At 35.6% G+C, this 17,657-nt stretch overlaps 1 protein-coding gene across 1 annotated transcript in view; it reads right to left on the bottom strand.

Moving 5' to 3' along the window:
* LRBA (LPS responsive beige-like anchor protein) overlaps positions 1-17,657 on the bottom strand; it is an 820,489-nt gene that overhangs the window by 709,484 nt on the left and 93,348 nt on the right. The window contains exons 2-8 of the mRNA XM_036763368.1: positions 10,571-10,802; positions 10,281-10,381; positions 7,323-7,418; positions 4,756-4,877; positions 4,535-4,661; positions 3,296-3,415; positions 1,979-2,125 (exon numbers count right to left, since the gene is read on the bottom strand). Of these exons, the coding sequence (XP_036619263.1) occupies positions 1,979-2,125; positions 3,296-3,415; positions 4,535-4,661; positions 4,756-4,877; positions 7,323-7,418; positions 10,281-10,381; positions 10,571-10,802 (945 nt within the window). The remainder of the gene's footprint in view (positions 1-1,978; positions 2,126-3,295; positions 3,416-4,534; positions 4,662-4,755; positions 4,878-7,322; positions 7,419-10,280; positions 10,382-10,570; positions 10,803-17,657) is intronic.

The following is a 17,657-nucleotide window of genomic DNA, read 5'->3' as shown; positions in this document are numbered from 1 at the left end:
TAGCTATGTGACACTGAGTAGGTCATTTGACCACTGTCTGCCTCAGTTTCCTCAACTGTAAAATGGGCATCATTACACCTGCTTCACATAGTTGTTGGGAGGATCAAATGAGATAGTATTTATAAAGTGCCTGGCACATAGTAGGTGCTTAATAAAGGCTAGTTCCTTTCCCCTAACACTCCTACTATGAGATGCTATAGAATTTTGAAGTAACAATTTAACTACCACACAAAGAGTCAGCTCTAAAGAGCATGTTTTTTCCTGTTGTGAGACTGAAAAAGGTACAGAGAAAGAGAATGAAGGGGACTTCTTTGTTCATAAAATTATTAAAACCTTTATCTTTACAAAGATGAAATGGATTTTTGAAGCCTCCGAAAATTCTTAATTTGTTATCCTGACTGAATGGGATGGTGCTTTCAGAATCAAAGAGAAGTCTGCAATTACAGCTAGGGTTTGAGGTGACTATGGCTGTGAACACTATTGTAAATAATGTAATGTAAATAAATAATCCTTTTCATTATTATTTTCCTGTTGATAAATTATAAATTCAGTATCTTTAATACCTATTTAAAGATAGGCAAGCAAAGGGATTTAAAATAGAGAGAAAGAATATATGAAACCCTTATCATGTTGCAGGTAGTATGCTAAGTGCTACACATAGAGGCACAAGCAAAGACACGGAGTAATAACGAATAACTTCTTTTGGGAAGTTTATTAAGTAGGATTGTTAACAGGATGGAGGAACTTGGTTAATCGGTAGATTATTTTGAAGATTTCTTTGTTAATGAGGAGATAAATAAATATAACCATACATTACTATAGCACTCAGAATATGATTAAATATGGATTAAGTCAAGTAGCAGGCTGAGGGGTGACCATAGCTATTTCTAGACCCCATAATCCTTGCTATATGACCTTAAATAATTCCTGTAAAACTTCTAAATTTTCCATTTATACTATCATACCTAACAGTTTTCCATGATAGCTAACATGCAAAATGGATGCCAAAGGACAAGGCAAGAAGCAATGCTTATTTCCATTCTGAGTTATCATTTATCCACTATTTGGACACACCAATATCAACAATAATTCCCAAGTGAATTAAGAACCTCTACTCCAAACAAAATCAGCAGTCATTTTCCATACATACTGATGGATATCAATTTCAATTATCACAGGATTTAGATCAGAAAGAGACCTTAGCATTATCTGCCCAAACTCTAAATTTATAGATGAAGAAACTGAGGACCTGAGAAGATCAATGAAAATACTGAGGGTAATACCAGTAAGTTGCAAAACTAGGATTTCGACCTAAATATTCTGGCTACTTTCCACCTCACTTGGTTGCTCCAATGTAATTCTAGGGATATGGCTGGAGAAACTGGAAAATTTTTAATGGTTCTAAAAGGTGATTAGAGAGATAACTCAATATGCCTCATACTCTGAACAATGACTAAATAAAATGAAAAATTTCCCTTTGTAATTGTTCCAGCAAGGCACAAACCTTAAATTTAAAGTATTTAAAAGCTACTACCAGGAATCCCACAGAATGATAAGGGATACATGGTGAATCCACAAAGAGAGAAGGTCATATATCCACTGAGGTACTGAAAACAAGTAAGTCAACATCTTAATACCCTAAATACAGAGTACCCACTTATTTGAGGTAAACAAGTTCTTTTCAAGACATTATTACCTATAATGTGAGCTATTTCAGGAAAGATGAACTTACCTTAATTTGTGGGAAGATGTGTTTAGGGAAATGTTTGTATGCTGCATATTTCACAGCATAAAGCCAAAATAAAAGACCAAGAGTAATCAGTCCAATGTAAATCATTACTTCCCAAGCAGTATTTTATCATGACCTAGGTTACTCAAGACCATCAATGACGTTATTCAAGGTCTAAGATATTCACATTTAACAAATCAATTTAATATTCCAATATGATAGACTGATTAGTGTGAAATAGCAAAGTACCTTGTATCCCAAACCTAGTTGATAAACAGCAAAAATCTGAGCAGCATTGAGAGCTTCACTGAAAAGGTAAACAGCAGTCATTTGCCCACAAAACACTCTATTGGCATCTGCTGTTTCCGAAGACCCTAAGAAGCACTTGTCAAATGTCTATGGAAAAAAACAGAAGAGAATTTTAAATTAATCATAATGAAAGTAAAAAGTTATGTTTACTGGTAAGGCTAATAAGACAATCCTGGAAGTCAGTGGCTGGGATATTTTTCTTTAGTTTTGTTTGGGTTTTGGTTTGGGGGAAGGGGTTACCTCTGGTGTCTACTACAGGGCCAAACAGATATCAGTCACTTAATAAATGCTGGTTGATTGACAGTTATTAAAATTCTGTTTCAGGCACTACCCCTGCTAAATTTCACACAAGTAGATGCAATAAATGTAGTTCACATTTTTCTCTTATTAATACAGATTCATATCTTTTTAATAAATCACAGAATACAAAACCTCAGGGGCCATATAGTGTACTATATCTGTACTAAAATAGTAACATCTCTATAGCATAGCTCATAAATGATTATCTAGACTTTGCGTGAAGTCTTGGAGAGAGATCCCATCACCCTCCTAAGGCAGCCAATTCCACACTGGAGTGAGCTAACAGATATTTTCAGTTATCTGAAGGACTGTTACACAGAAAGGGGATTAGACTTGTCCTGCTTAATCCCTAGATTATAGAAGTTGGAGAATTAGGTGGAAATTGTAAAGAAAAGAAAGATATGTAAAAAAAATTGGAAAAAACATTCTCAAATTATTAAAAATTATCTTTATTTTAATATAACTTGTTTCCTTTGGGTACCCTATGTATCATATTTTGTACATTTAAAGACATCATTCTGAAAAATGATCCACAAGCTTTGCCAGACTGCCAAAAGTGTCCATAATAGAAAAAAAGAACAAAAATCTCTGGTTCAGCCTGAAGATAAGCCTGGACAAAAAAATACTTAAATTTTATGGCCCTAGGAACTGCTATTACTTGGTAAACAGATAAACAAGGTATTACATTCTCTAAAAACACATACCAACCACAAAAGAAGGTTACAGCATTAACAATAGGTTCTCTGGCAACTTATTCTACCCCCTGACACATTTCTCCTTTATAAATTAAAAAAATAACATGAACTAGGGTAATAATTTTTATATATCACCCTGAAAAAAGGAAATATAAGATTTAAAATTGCTCATTTTATTCTATCAGATGAATGATCTCAAAAAGGTTCATACTTCTACTTCAAACTTTTCTTTAATTATTTTTAAATTTTTTTAACTACTCACATCACTAGTATTGACGAACCATGTTATCTCTCCATATGAAGCCAGTTCTCCATTCACATAACACCGAAGCTCACTATTCTTCCAGCGGTTATAAATGTGCACTATTGTTACCATATACCACTGAGAAAACAGAAATAGAAATCATTAAAAAATCATAAATATTGTTTAAAATTAAGTTATCCTGATACCAACTGGTGGCCACCTAGTGAAAGTATTTGGAGATAATAAAAAGCTATTTGTGGAAAGCAAGATGGTGTAATAAAAAGGCCTTACGTTGTTCATCGGAAGAGTTAGGTTCAAACCACAACTATGTAACATTACCAGTATACCCCAGAGTTGTAAATTGAAATGAGCATTTTGGAGAAACTAATCTCTAAATTTCCTTTGAGTTCTAAATACTATGACACAAGGTAGAAAGTATATGCAGTTCTCTGACATAAATGTATTCTCATCTAAAATTAAACAAGATCCAGAAGGCTTTTAAATTAAAAGGTTTAGAAAAGCAATTTGATTTAGCTGTTAGCATATAACAGAATGGTAACACAGAGCCTTAGAAAAACCGCTAAGGTGATATTGCTAATTTTAATAACAATGCCATTTTCCGATACTACACAAATATGGAAACCTATTACAAGTCAGGATAGTGGGTAATAGAGTTGTAGTTAAGATGATGGCTCAAATGAAAATATTTATATGCTGAAAAAAAGTATCATATAAACATCATATTCACTTGGTGCCTATAAGGTTGTTATTATTTTTTACCTGATAGCAAGAAAGTCTCCATTTTTGACAGAAGAACGTTAAATGTCCTACATGCTCTACAAAGCTTGAAATGTGTTTTTAAACTTTGAACAGAAGAATCAAAACTGCCACATGAAGTAGTTTTCCAAATTTAAAGCTATACCGATTGGCATACTTTTAGAATTCTATTATTACCATAATTTCCACCAGTATTTTTTTTTCTGGACAGTGGGCAAAGGGTTTTCCAGAAGTGTAAACTGTCATTTTTACAGTATTCTCAAAAGCAAAAGTATAGTAGTTAAATTTTGCATTTCAACTTAGTTTACTCTCAGCAGAAATGTAGATACTACTCACTTCACGTTATAAGTTCAAAACCATTATATAAATAAGCACAAGTTTATCAATAACCATAAGCTAGCAACATATTCACTTACAAAAAATGTGACAAAACAAATATGCTGTCATAATTATAAAACACTAAAATGATTTACTAGATACCTTCTGTGGCTTGAAATCAAATTTTACACAGTGCTGGAACCCTTTTCCTTTGGATTTTATTGCAGTTATAATCAAACAACCTCCAACAAAGTGAGCAGAATAGCCAAGTCCTTTGTTTGTTCTGAAACTATAGGAAAAAAGTAAGTTTTTATTTTTTCTTTAAGATTTTTTATAAATTTCCAAAACAAATAAACAACCCTGGACAAATGAAAAATACATACCAATACAAATAAGGTTTATCCTTATCCACATTGATGTTATTTACAGGATCCATTCTTAGCCAGGTATGAAAGGTAAATCCATTCTGGTATGGCCATTTGGCTATAGGAGGTAATGCAATAGCCTAGAGAAAAAGGTTTGAATCACTCAAAGAACAATTACCTAGTATTTAATTACACCATCTCTTAAGTATTTTTGTACAAGGTACTACATTTAAATGTATCCAAAGATAGCTGGGGCAGCTAGGTGGCACAGTGGTAGAGCAGATCTGAAGTCAGGACCCTGGGCAAGTCACAACCTCAGTTTCCTGATCTGTAAAATGAACTGGAGAAGCAAATGACAAATCACTCTTGTACCTTTTAAAAGTAGTCCAAATGGGGTCACAAAAAGTTGGATATAACTGAAATAACTGAACAAAAAGATAGTTGAGTTTTGCAGGTGGTAAGTTTGACAACTCTGGCATAGAGTACTGAATACAGTAATATGACTACCCAGTGTCACAAAGCCAGTATTCAATGTGTATTCATCATAAATAGGTCTTGAATCCAGCTATTCCTGGAACTAATGCCAGCTCTCTATCCACCATGATACACTGCCTTGTTTCCTATTCCTAAAATGAACTCCCCACTCAGGTTAGTCTCAAAGAATCCTTGGATTCCTTCAAGAATCAGCTCGAGTGCCACCTCTTACGAGGGAAATGTTTCTTGATCCTCCTAGTTTTTATTAATCCTTACTACTCAAAATTATTTTTACTAATTTGTTTTACATGCTGTATGTCTCAAAAGATTATAAGGTCCTGGGGGCAGAGGCTGTTTTTAATTATTCATAGTAAGTACAAGCACCATGCTTTGCTCATAATGTTACTCACACTTATGAAATTACATTTAGAAACTTAGTTCATTATTTGTCATAATAGTATAATTTTGCTTGAATGGGGGATGGAAGGGCTAGAGAGGCATTGGTCTAGATCTGTGATTTCACAGGTATAGGAAGTCCCTGAGTAGATCAGCCAAAATGTTAAATGACTTACCCAGGATCACACAGACACTATATGTCAGCAGTAGGACTTGAAACCCCTACCCTGAAGGTAGGCCCTCTCCCCATTCACACTTGCCTCTACCCTGAGAAGTATACATAAGGATAAGATGCTAAAAATCATCACTAACTAGCTTTAAAATACCTACTACTCAAAGTTTTCTGAAAATATTTGGAAGACCAACAATACCACCTGCAAAATATCAACAAGCATGACTAATGATGTTAAAATCACTAACAACTGTGTCTATAAGCAACATCGTATGTAAACAAATGAAAGATTCTGGAAAATAAAAAATCCATATAATATTTAACAATTCAAATATCAATTTTTAAAACATTCCTATCTTTTGAAAGTTATCATTTAGTTATATCCAAGTAGGAATTTTTAAGAAAATAACTTTTTTTAGAGATAAAAGATTGTGCTCAGAAACAGAAGAGAATGAAAAACTCAGAAAAAAAATTTTTGAAAAAAAATGTAAGAGGGCAAATGTATTGGAATGGGTTTGGAAGGATAGCCTAATAAACATTAAGTAACAATTCCTAGTTGTTGTAGGCCAAGAACCTAGTGGTACTGAGGATGACTAGAGTCATGCTCCCATATTCCCACAACAACAGTGTGAGCTATTGTGAGGCAAAAAACAAAGTGGTAGATTTGGGCAATCTGAACTAATTTTGCCCTTGGAATTTTTTTTTTGGGGGGGGGGGGGAGGGGCGGTGCAGCAGGAGGAAGGGAGGAAGAGAGAGGAAAAGTTCCTGAGACACCAGGGAACTTCTTTGTTAACTGTGCTTAATCTCTTTACCTGGATCTTTTGTCTTCTTTTACCTTCTTGTACCCCTTCTTACTGCTCTGGGTATCACTCTCACCTGCAGGTTCTGTATATGTTTTTATTAAAGGAATTGTTGCCCTGAACCTTAGGGTTCTCAGGGATCCATTGCAATAGTCACAATACTGTAATCTCATCAATCGTGCTGCTATTACAATTTTTAAAACATCTTTTTCATTCTCTTCTGGTACTTTGTAAAAACTTCAACTAAGCCAATTTTTGAAATTTCATTGTTAATATCAAAATACAAGACCACTTAGGTAGTACTTCCTTGGAAAGTCAGCATCATAAAAATTAGTCTAGTGTACTCCAAATAATTAGTCTTACTCTCTACAACAGATGAGAAAAATATTAGTAATATCAGAGGGAAAATGATAAACAGAATAAAGGGTCTAAAACTGAAAAAGGTTGAGACCTGCAGAGAAAGACCAAAGGGAAAAATGTAAAGTAAAATAATATGAACTATTTTTTAATATGACTTAAAATGTTAAGAAAAATGGGCCACATATCTACTGCATGATTAAGAGTAACTTACTGGGGAAGCTAGGTGGCACAGTGAGTAGAGCACTGGCCCTGGAGTGTGGAGGACCTGAGTTCAAATGTGGCCTCAGACACGTGACACACTTACTATCTGTGTGACCTTGGGCAAGTCACTTAACCCCAATGGCCCTGCCGTCCCCTCTCCAAAAAAAAAAAGAGTAACTTACTGCAGCACTTTTCCCTGGAAAGTTGAAAAAGGCATCAGGACCATATTTCTGAGGCATGTGTTTTAACACAGACAGCAACTTCCCAGCATGAGGAGGCTATTAAAACAATCAAGATTTCACTCGACATAAAATAAACAATTTAATCTGTATCTTTTAAAATACACTTGAGAACAACAATGTTCTAATTGAAGTAGGCTACAATGTGCTTTTTGGAGCTTTTTGCAATGCTTTCAAAGCAATATATTTACCCAACAGATGAGCATTCATCACAGTAGAAATATCTCAAATGACCAAAGAAAAATTGTTTATAGTAGTCATTAGTATTCTATGTAAATACAGTTAACACCCAAAGTTTCTCCAGGGCCCTTATCCATAAAGTTAATTTTTACAGAAGTCAAAAATTTTCCCCAAAAGCTTTATACTTAGTTCAATCAACAGTCAAGCTAGTGGTCACAAAAGTTAAATAAATGAATAAGACTTTAATTGTTTACCATATACAAAGGGCTGCAGATACAAATAATAAAAATCTCTAACATTTATACAGCCCTCTAAAGTTTTGAAAATTTTTCATACAATATTTAAAATAGATAAGCAAAATAATCTCTGCCCTCAAGCAAATAAAATAACATATTTCAATCCATACTTCCAAACAATGACAGTTTTTTAAAAGCTTTCTTTGCAGCCAAGGTAGATCATGGCCTATAGATGACATGGTGTAGGGGAAAGAGGCCTTAATTTGGAATCAGAGAACCTGGGTTAGAATCACAGCTCTGCCACTTAACAGCCATGTTATTGCAAGTCACTTAACTTCTCAGGGGCTCAGTTCTTCATCTGAAAAATGAAGGGCCTGACCTAGACTACATGAACTCTAATGGCCCCCCAGCAAAATATTTTATTTCATCATCCTATAAAATATACTCAATCTTTCCACCAAAATGCAAACAAGCAAGACAGATGTATGTTACAGCAATCTCCCCTTTGAAAGGTAAAAAGTATGATTTAATTGGATCAAGTTACAGATAAAAACATAGATTCATATTTTTTAGAAGTAGGCAAGTAATAATTATGATATTAGGACCAGTTCAACAATCTTTTTAAAAAAAAGGCAAAGAAAGTGAAAATTTGAGTTAAGACTATATTCTTAAGTATTAAGGCAGCTTTTAAATCTCACTTTCCCATTAAAAGAGGATATTTGCAATTAATCACCACTCCATTTCCTTTTCAAAGGATTATGCAGATAAAGATAAGAACAGTGTGTAATGATTTCTACACTTGGAATAAATACATATTTAACATTTTTCTCCTAGAACTTGTTTCTTTAAAGAAGTAACAAGTAACTTTAACAATTACATCTGATAGTCTCATAAAATTAATCAATATGACTTTCAAAAAACATAATAAAATGATAAGCATTTCCCAGCACAAGAATTTTAGGTAAGAAGATACCATCTTTCACACAGTCTGTCATCAAATATTTACCACATGCTTTTTAATACAGTGTTCCAGCACTGTTAATGCTGGGGATACAAAAGAAAGCAAAATCATGGTTCTTGCCCTCAAGGAACAACCATTCTAACAGGGGTGGGGATATGCAAATAAGTATGTATATAAAAGATACATACTGTGTAAATGAAAGACAATTTCAGAAAGAAGGCACTGGAAGTGACACATACAAGATACTTTAAGACACTGAGCTTGTTATTGCAAACAAAGTGACACAGTGGTATACATGGCTAACCTTACTAATTTGTCCACTTGAGTTAAGGTCATGGTATAGTAGCAATTTAGATTTGAAGATCTTTCCCACCCATTAATAGGCCATGTGACCTGCTTACATCACAGGAAGCCTAGGTTACATGTGGTGGGAGGAGCTTCCTGACAGGAAAAGGAAATTATGTCACAGGAAATGCTGAGAGAGAACAGTCATGGCTGCTTATGGACGCCATTGTGATAATTAGAGCTGAACCGGCTGACTTAGCTGCACTGTGAGTTTGTTTTGGGGAGACCCCAGCAGGAGGTTGGAGAGGTTTTGGGATGGCGAGGCTCCATACTGTGATGTTGTCTATTGGATGTTTTACTGCTGTGATAGCCTTGATAAAGGGCTTGTGGGACATGGTTCTCTGGTGTCTGAACGGTTTACTTATTCTATGTGGAGAGTCTCGTATACTTTGTGATACAGAACTACATAGGCATTTTGAAAATCATCATCCACGTTGTTATTATTGCCTTACTGATACACATGACCCCTCACATCATCCTCTAAGAAGTTTTTCCAAGGAGCAATGGTCCCAATCTTAGGGCTAAAAATAAGAATCCCAGGGAACTATACGCTTTCTCATAAGTCATCTGCCTCAACCCAACAAGGCACTAATATAACTGTAGGGAAAACACACATAATTACTCAATAAACCCATGGTTGGATTATCTATGATGCTTGACAATTAACAGAATGAAGAAGGAATGGGCTTGTCTCTAATTTTGTTTGCCTTTAAATTAAACTTAGATTCAACATTTCTCTAAAGTACCACTCCCATCCACTCTTTCATTCATTTTTCTTTCAAACTGGAGAAAGGGGCTAGAGAGAGAGGGAAGGGGTATAGTATTATTAAGGTGGCATGATGAAGATCAATGAAAGAACATCATTCTGAATCCATCTTCTTTCCTTAATTCTAGCAATGAGTTCAATTATGAAATTTTATCCCAACTGGTTTCACTCGAAGAAAGGTCAGATAGTGTCAGAGTCTTTATTCTGATGCCACCTTTCTCCTTACTGTACTAGTGAGGTATCAGGAACAGAAAGTATAGAAAAAATGGAAATCCAAATGAATAAAAACTATCTGTAGACACTTGCTCAAGATGTCTGTCCCCATTATTTTCAAATTTTACATTTAAAAGAAAAAAATATGACTTTCAAAAAATATCAAATAACAATTAAAAAATAAAGACTAAATATTTTACCCATTGGCCTTTTTCTCCTTGAAGTTTACTGAAGAACAGCTTTAGCTCTCGTACGGTCAAATTATATGTAGCCAGCACTCCCAACATATCAACTAAAAGATCTGGGGACAGAGAAGAGTAGAATTTTTATATCATCATATACCTATGTTTCACAATAAATAAGATAAACTTACCAATTGTAATGAATTTGCTTATCAAGCAATTAAACATAAAAAGGAATAGAAAAAATATTTTGAATATCTATTTTAATTTATTTCTGAAAAATATTCTGCTGACAGAGAAAGTCATACCTGCAATCATGTTGTCAACTTTGTCAATTCTCCTGAGCACTTGTTCAACAAGACCTACTTCAGTGCATGCCTGAAGATTTCTTATACTCTTCTTCAGAATGGCAGTAAACATGCTCCATATTTCTGCTTGGCAAGTAACGTCACATTTGTCCAAAAGATTCACCATGCAAATAATACTTTCCCCTTCTTGGATGATAAAGTTCATTTCCAAATCAAACTGTCCACCAACCAGCTTCCAAAAAGGGAGAAACAAAAGTCACTTACTGTATACACACACACACACACACACACACACACACACACACACACACACACGCAAATGTGTGTGTATTAAGTCCCTGTACCTTACTAGTGAATGAGTATATTCATCTGCCTCTATCTCATTCCCTATCAGAAATCTTCAGAAAAAGAGAACTAGATAGTAACAGAAGCAAATAATTAAGAGAACTTTTTAAATAAAGAACAATTATTTTATTTGAAAAAAAAAAGCTACTGAAGAAAATAAGGGGTTTTAAATATATAAAAAACAGATTTTGAAGTGGAAACTATAAGAAAAGCTATAATCACAAAGGGTAAATCAAGGAGGTGGCCAAGGCCAAGCCTTTATGGGTTCCCTTGAGCCTATCCTTTCCAATATGCTATAGCAGATTGCAACTTTAATCATATTCTCATTCTCTCTCTCCCCTCTTCCTCCCCCTCTTCCCTCATCTTCCCCCTCCTGCCATCTTTCATCTTCAACCTCTCTCTTTGTATTGTTTCTTTTTCAAATGGCTTTAAACATATCAAAATCTCCCTAATTCATTTTTTTTAAAAAGAGTCTCTTCATTAGACCCTTCCAACACCTCAAGCTATGGCCCTCTATCACTCTTTTTCAGCTCAACATATAGAAAAGGGTGTCTACACTCATTGGGTCCACTTCCTCCAAACTCGATCATTTTTTAATCTTCTGTAATCTTGCTTCCAACTCATTACTCAACTGAAAATCCTCTCTCCAAATTTACCAACCATCACATGATTGTCCTATCCAATGATCTTTTCTCAGGCCTCATCTTTCTTGATCCTTCTATCTATTTATTTGAAACTACTGAACACCCTCTCCTCCTATACACTCTCTTCTCTATAGGTTTTCATAACACTACTGTCTCCTGGTTATCCTCCTATTTCTCTGTTCTCTAACTGCTTTACTGCATTTACATCCATGTCATTCCCCCAAGTGCAAATGTTTCCAAAGGCTCTTTTCTGGAATTTTTCTATCTCTATACTTTCTCTTGGTGACACATTAGCTCTCATGGGATTTAATGATCATTTCTATAAAATGATTCCTGGATCTATATAGGCAACCCTACTCTCTCTTTCGAGCTTTAGTCCCCCATCACCAACTGTTTAAAGAACATTTCAAACTGAATGTTTAGAGCCATTTCAACCTCAAAATGTTTGAGCTCATTATTTCCACCAACCTCCTCCTGGAAAAAACCCACCCTTTTCTATAACTTGCCTATTTCTGTGGAAGGCATACCATTAGTCAAATCACCAAGTTTAACAATCTCAGAGTCATCCTCAATTTACCAACGTATCAAATAAGTTTGGCAACTCTTGCCTTTACTACCCATGATAATTTCTTATATATGTATACATGTATGTATATGTATACATGTGAGTATGACTTCTCTTTTTATTCACACAGAAACTCCTTCAGTTTAGCTCCTCATCTCTTCTTAACCAGATTATTTATTCCAGCTGCCTCCTAATTTGGTCTCCCTGTTTCAAGCTTCTCACCAGTCCATTCTTCACAGTGCTACCAAAGGAAATTTCTATAACTTCAAAAACTCCTTCACCTCTGACTCAAATGAAGAGGTAGCATTTCTCTTTGTCAAGGAAAAGCCCTCCACATGCACACATGGTCCCACTGCATGGCGTCTTCTCCAGCAGACTACGCACTCCATCATCTCTGCTTTCTCATTAGTATGCTATTTCTTCATATCTAAAGGACGCATGCCTGCTGCCTAAAAACACACCCAAGTCTCTCCCGAGCTTAAAAAACTCTCAGTTCATCCATCCATCCCCACTAGCTATCCTCCAATACTTTGTCTCCCTTTTGTGGCTAATTGTTTCAAGAAAGCCCTCTACAACATTCTCTTCTAAATTCTCTGCAGTGTGGCTTCCAATCTTATTGCTCAAGTGAAGTTGTCTTCAAAACTCCCACTGATCTCTTAATTGTCAAATCCAATGGCCTTTTTTCTCACTCCTCATCTTTCTTGATCTCTCTGCAACCTCTCACACTGTTGATCATTCTCTTCTCAATAGTCTGTTTTCTAATGCACATTAAATGTTTCTTCCTTTTACTTCTCAAACAAAATAGCATGCTTACTTAGATTTCAAAACACCAAGGATCCTATCACAAATATCAAAAAGATTCTGTGGTAAAAGTCTTTTAAAAACAACTGTGGGATTTTTTGCTTTGTTTTTTTATTTTACCAGAACACAAATACAGAATAGAGAAAAGAAACAAAAATATATCATAAACTTAAATACTGAAACTTAAATACAAAGTAAGAAAGAAAAGAAAGCAGGTCGTGTGCATAGCAGAACATAAGAGAGGATTCAAAATATGTAAGAATAAATTTTCACTTCAAGAAAGCCTGTATGATAGAGAATACAACTTGTGTTGAGAATTGTCCATTTTTCCTTTGCCTCCTTGTGTTTTCTTTTGTTCTCTGCTGTGCACTTTTTAACTTTGTTCTTTTTTCCCCTCCCACCTACCCCAGAAGGCTACAATATAGTTTAGATATGTTTCTCAATATATACATACACATACAGATATATACATGCACTTATACATATATACATCCATATACAGACATATACTTTCCAAAACATAGTCTACTCCCGATCTTTCTTTTTCATGTTTGTATGTATCTTGTTTCCTATCCCTCCTGCCTCCTCTACTTTACTTCTACCTGCTTCCTTGCCTTCCCCTCTCCAAGGATCCTTCCCTTATCCTCCCATTACCATTAATCTAAACACCATTCTATACCCCCCTTTAACTTATTCCCTCATTCTCCCCTCTAGAGATCCCTCCCTTGTCCTCTTCCCCCCTCTATGCCCTTATCCTTTTTATTTCTTCTAAATTTAGAAGACTTCTATACTCTTCTAAATATATATGTATTGTTCCCTCTTAAACCCATTCTCAATGAAAGTAGGTTACCAGAACTACCAGCCCTCCTCCCCCATCTAATTCTTCTACATCCTTTCTTCCTCTTGCACCTCATTTGTATAAAATAGTCTTTTTAGCTGCTCCTAAATGGTTTTACTTTTTTTAATTCATATCATGGTCAGGTGTGTTGGTAATCAAAATGGGCTCCTTAGCACTTAGTCCAACAAGTGCCCTTGAAGAGTTTGGCCTTTGTTTCCTTTGATTAATTCAGTGTCTTTGACTGAGTCTTAATAGGTCCTAAGCCCCAGGCCCAAACCTCTATTAGGTGGTAAAACCTTAGTGGGTGTGGATTGGCAACTAAGGTGGTGCCCAAGGTGGGGCTAACTCCAGGGAGGGCCTAGTTTACATGTCTGGGAGAGCAGAGGCTTTTAGACCACTTGGGTTTAAGTCTGCCTCTTTGTGACGATTCTAAGTCATGTGGGTGAGTCACATGTGTGACTCATCCCTGACGCTGAAAAAGATATAAAAACCAGGGGTTGGCTGTCTGTTCTTGGGAGCTCTACCTGTAGCAGTGGTGGTGAGCGTGACTCTGGGCCAGCCTTTGTTCCAAGCTCCCGGGCTGAACCTAGATGTTGGTAACTATGAATTGTATTGGGTCTGTCTGTTGATTTTGTACTTTGTTTGTAATTTGCTCTGAAGTTCAGGGTGCTCGCTTTTTCCCCTGAACTAAGTGAATGCTGTCTGTATGCTGGATTAAAGTAAACTTGTCAACCCCTTCACCTTGCTTTCCTTATTAAGGCAGATCAAAAGAACCTGTGCTGTTGGCAGCTTTCCGGGTGCTGGCTGTGGGTGGATCTTACACCCCCACAGAAGCCGCTAGCCGGATTGATAACCACAGTCTTTCTTATGAGCTCACCAGTTATTAATAAGAATCTCAGACATATATTTTACATTATATAGAAGGTAAACAGTCTGCTCTCATGAATCCCTTATAATTAGGCTTTGGTATATACCTTAGAATCTCTTGGTTCTTGTATGTTTAATCTTCTATTGAGGATTTTTTTTTTTTTTACAAAATCTTGAAAGTCTGAAAGTTTATCAAATGTACATTTTTTTCATTCAAAAAAAATACTTGAAGGGTATGATATCTTCAGCCAGAGCCCCAGGTCTTTTGCTCTTTGATATATTGTGTTCCAAGACCTGCGGTCCTTTAATGGCTCTGCTGCTAGGTCTTGTGTAATTCTGATTGTGGCACCCTCATATTTAAATTGTTTTAATCTTGATGCTTTTAATATTTTATCCTTGAGCTGGGGGTTTCAGAACTTGACTATGATATTCCTATGAGTTTTCCTCATAGGATCTCTTTTAAGTGGTATTTGATGGATTTTTTTCTATTTCTACTTCCCTGCCTTTTTCTAATACTTCAGGACAACTTTCTTTAATTATTTCTTGTATTATTATATCAAGATTCTTTTTTTGATCATAACTTTCAGTTAGTCCAATTATTTTTATATTTTCTCTTCTTGATCTATTCTCCAAAACTGTTGTTTTTCTTATAAGATGTTTCACTTTCTTTTCTATTTTTTCATTATTCATGTTTTGTTTAATTATTTCTTGATCTCTTTTAATTTTGCCGCCTTCACTTTGCCCAATTCTAATTTTCAAGGTGTCATTTTCCTCCTTAAGCTTCTGTATCTCCTTTTCTAATTGGTTAACTTTCCTTTCATAACCTTCTTGTTTTACTTGGATTATTCTTTTTTGTTTGTTTTTCCTCCATCTCTGTCATTTAATTTTTAAAGTCTTTTTTAAGATCTTCTATAAATTCTTTTTGGACACGTGACCATTTGACATTACTCTTTGGGGGTTTTCTTTACTTCAATATCCTCCTCTGAAGATGAACCCCAGTCATCTCTATTTCCATAATAGGTTTCTATGGTTGAATTCGTTCTCCTTTGCCTGAGCACTTTTTGTGCTAATAGCTTGATTTTTGTAATCACCTCTAGCCCTTGGGGTATGGGAAATGGCGCCTCTTGCCCCAGATCTTCAGTTCTCCCATCTAGCCTGGAACCAAAGCCTAAACCTCCAACCTCCTGTAAGTGCCCAGAGCCAGGGGCTTTCTGCCCCACTGCTTCTGCACTCACTGGGCCTGTGTTGGTTCTCTCTCACCCCCACTGCTCTTCACAGGACAACTGGGTCTGGTGTTCCTCCTCAGCAGAGGTTTCCTCAATCTTCCTGGGCTCAAATGCCCAGCCCACCTCCCCTCACTATTGGGGTGAAAAGTTCCTGTGGCTGGGGCAGAGGCAGCCTCACAAACCAACTAACCCCAGGACTTGGCACTTGTTGTTTAAGGGGCTTGCTGCTTGTTGTAAAAGCAAACCGTAGCCTAAAGGAGTTTACTCTTCTCAGCACCAAACCTCTTCCTGGGGTTTTTCTTCCCATCTTCTCAAACTGTCCCAGGATCTTCTCAAATTATCCCAGGAAGACCCCAGTTGTGCCCCTATTCTTCTTTGTTTCCACTCATACTTTGTTTGCCCTCAAGTGCTATTTTAACTCTTTTGTGGGGGAAAATCTTGAGAGCTTGGAATTTTCTGACCTACTCCTCCATCTTCCCAGAATCCTCTCCTTCAGTGTTTTTAACAAAAAATAATCCTTAAAGTAAGACTATGTAAAAATACCCTCTCTTCTTTCTATATTCTCATTTGGTAATTTCAGCAGTTCCAAAAAATTGAATTATCATCTCTATGCAGATGATTTCCATATCTATATATCTAGCCCTCATCTCTCTTGAAATCTAATCATGTTTCTTTAATTGCCTTTTTAGCATCTCAGCCTGGAAATCCCATCAACATCTCCAACACAATATGTTTAAAACAGAACTTATCATTCCCCTTAAATCCAAACCTCTTTCTAATTTTCCTATTCCTATTAAGGGCACCACCATTCTTCAGGTAACTCAGGTTTAACTGAGTCATCCTCAACTCTTAACTGATTAATTCCACCCTTCCTCATATCCAATTTGTTCCCAAGCTCTGTCAAATGTACTTCCTCATAAGATCTTGTCTCCATTCCCTTTTCTCCATTTATTCTAATTCAGGTTCTCATCATCTAACTTTTTAAATAGCCTCCTAAGTAGCATCCTTGTATGTAGTCTCTCCCCTCTACAAACCATACAGCCGGATCTGCCTGATATTTCTAAAGTGCAAGTCTGACTATGTCACTTCTCTGCTCAAGAAACTCCTCATGCCTATAGAAGCTTTAAAATATTTGAGAGTGAATCTGCTCAGGAACCATATAGATCAAACCAGAAAATGCTATTTGCAGAAATAAAACAGAACTAAATAGTTGGAGAAATAGTATTTGCTCCTGAATGACCCAATATGATAAAAAATATAATATTACTTATATTTATTCAGTGTTCTATCACTACAATTATCACAGGAATATTTAATAAAGCTAAAGGTCAAGAATGTCAAGGATAATTATAAAAACAAGTGGGTAGAAAGGTGATCTATCAGCATAAGATTTAAAAATGTAATACAAAGTGGTAATCATTAAAACTATTTAGAACTGATTTTTTAAAAAGTCAAGCAGTGGAAGAGATCAAGTAGACAACATATAAAAACCAAAAGACACATTAGCAAATTATCTGATAAGCCCAAACGCCCCCAGTTACTTGGCAGAGGACTCACTATTTGAACAAAATTACTAAGAAAACTCAACAGAAGTCTGGCAGAAATTAGATTTAGACCAACAATTCATACTATATACATTCCAAAGGAATACAAAACCTACATACAAAAGATCACACAATAAACAAATTAAAGGAGTAAAGAAGAAATTATTTTTCTAATCTAAAGAGGAGGGAAGAATTAATGACCAAACATAGAAAAGATTAGAGTGCGAAATGAACAACTTCATATGAAATTTAAAAGT

This window comes from Trichosurus vulpecula, chromosome 6 (assembly GCF_011100635.1).
Source record: "Trichosurus vulpecula isolate mTriVul1 chromosome 6, mTriVul1.pri, whole genome shotgun sequence".
NCBI lineage: Eukaryota > Metazoa > Chordata > Mammalia > Diprotodontia > Phalangeridae > Trichosurus > Trichosurus vulpecula.
Note: the sequence above shows the minus strand (reverse complement) of the source record. Positions and strands in the feature narration are given on the sequence as shown.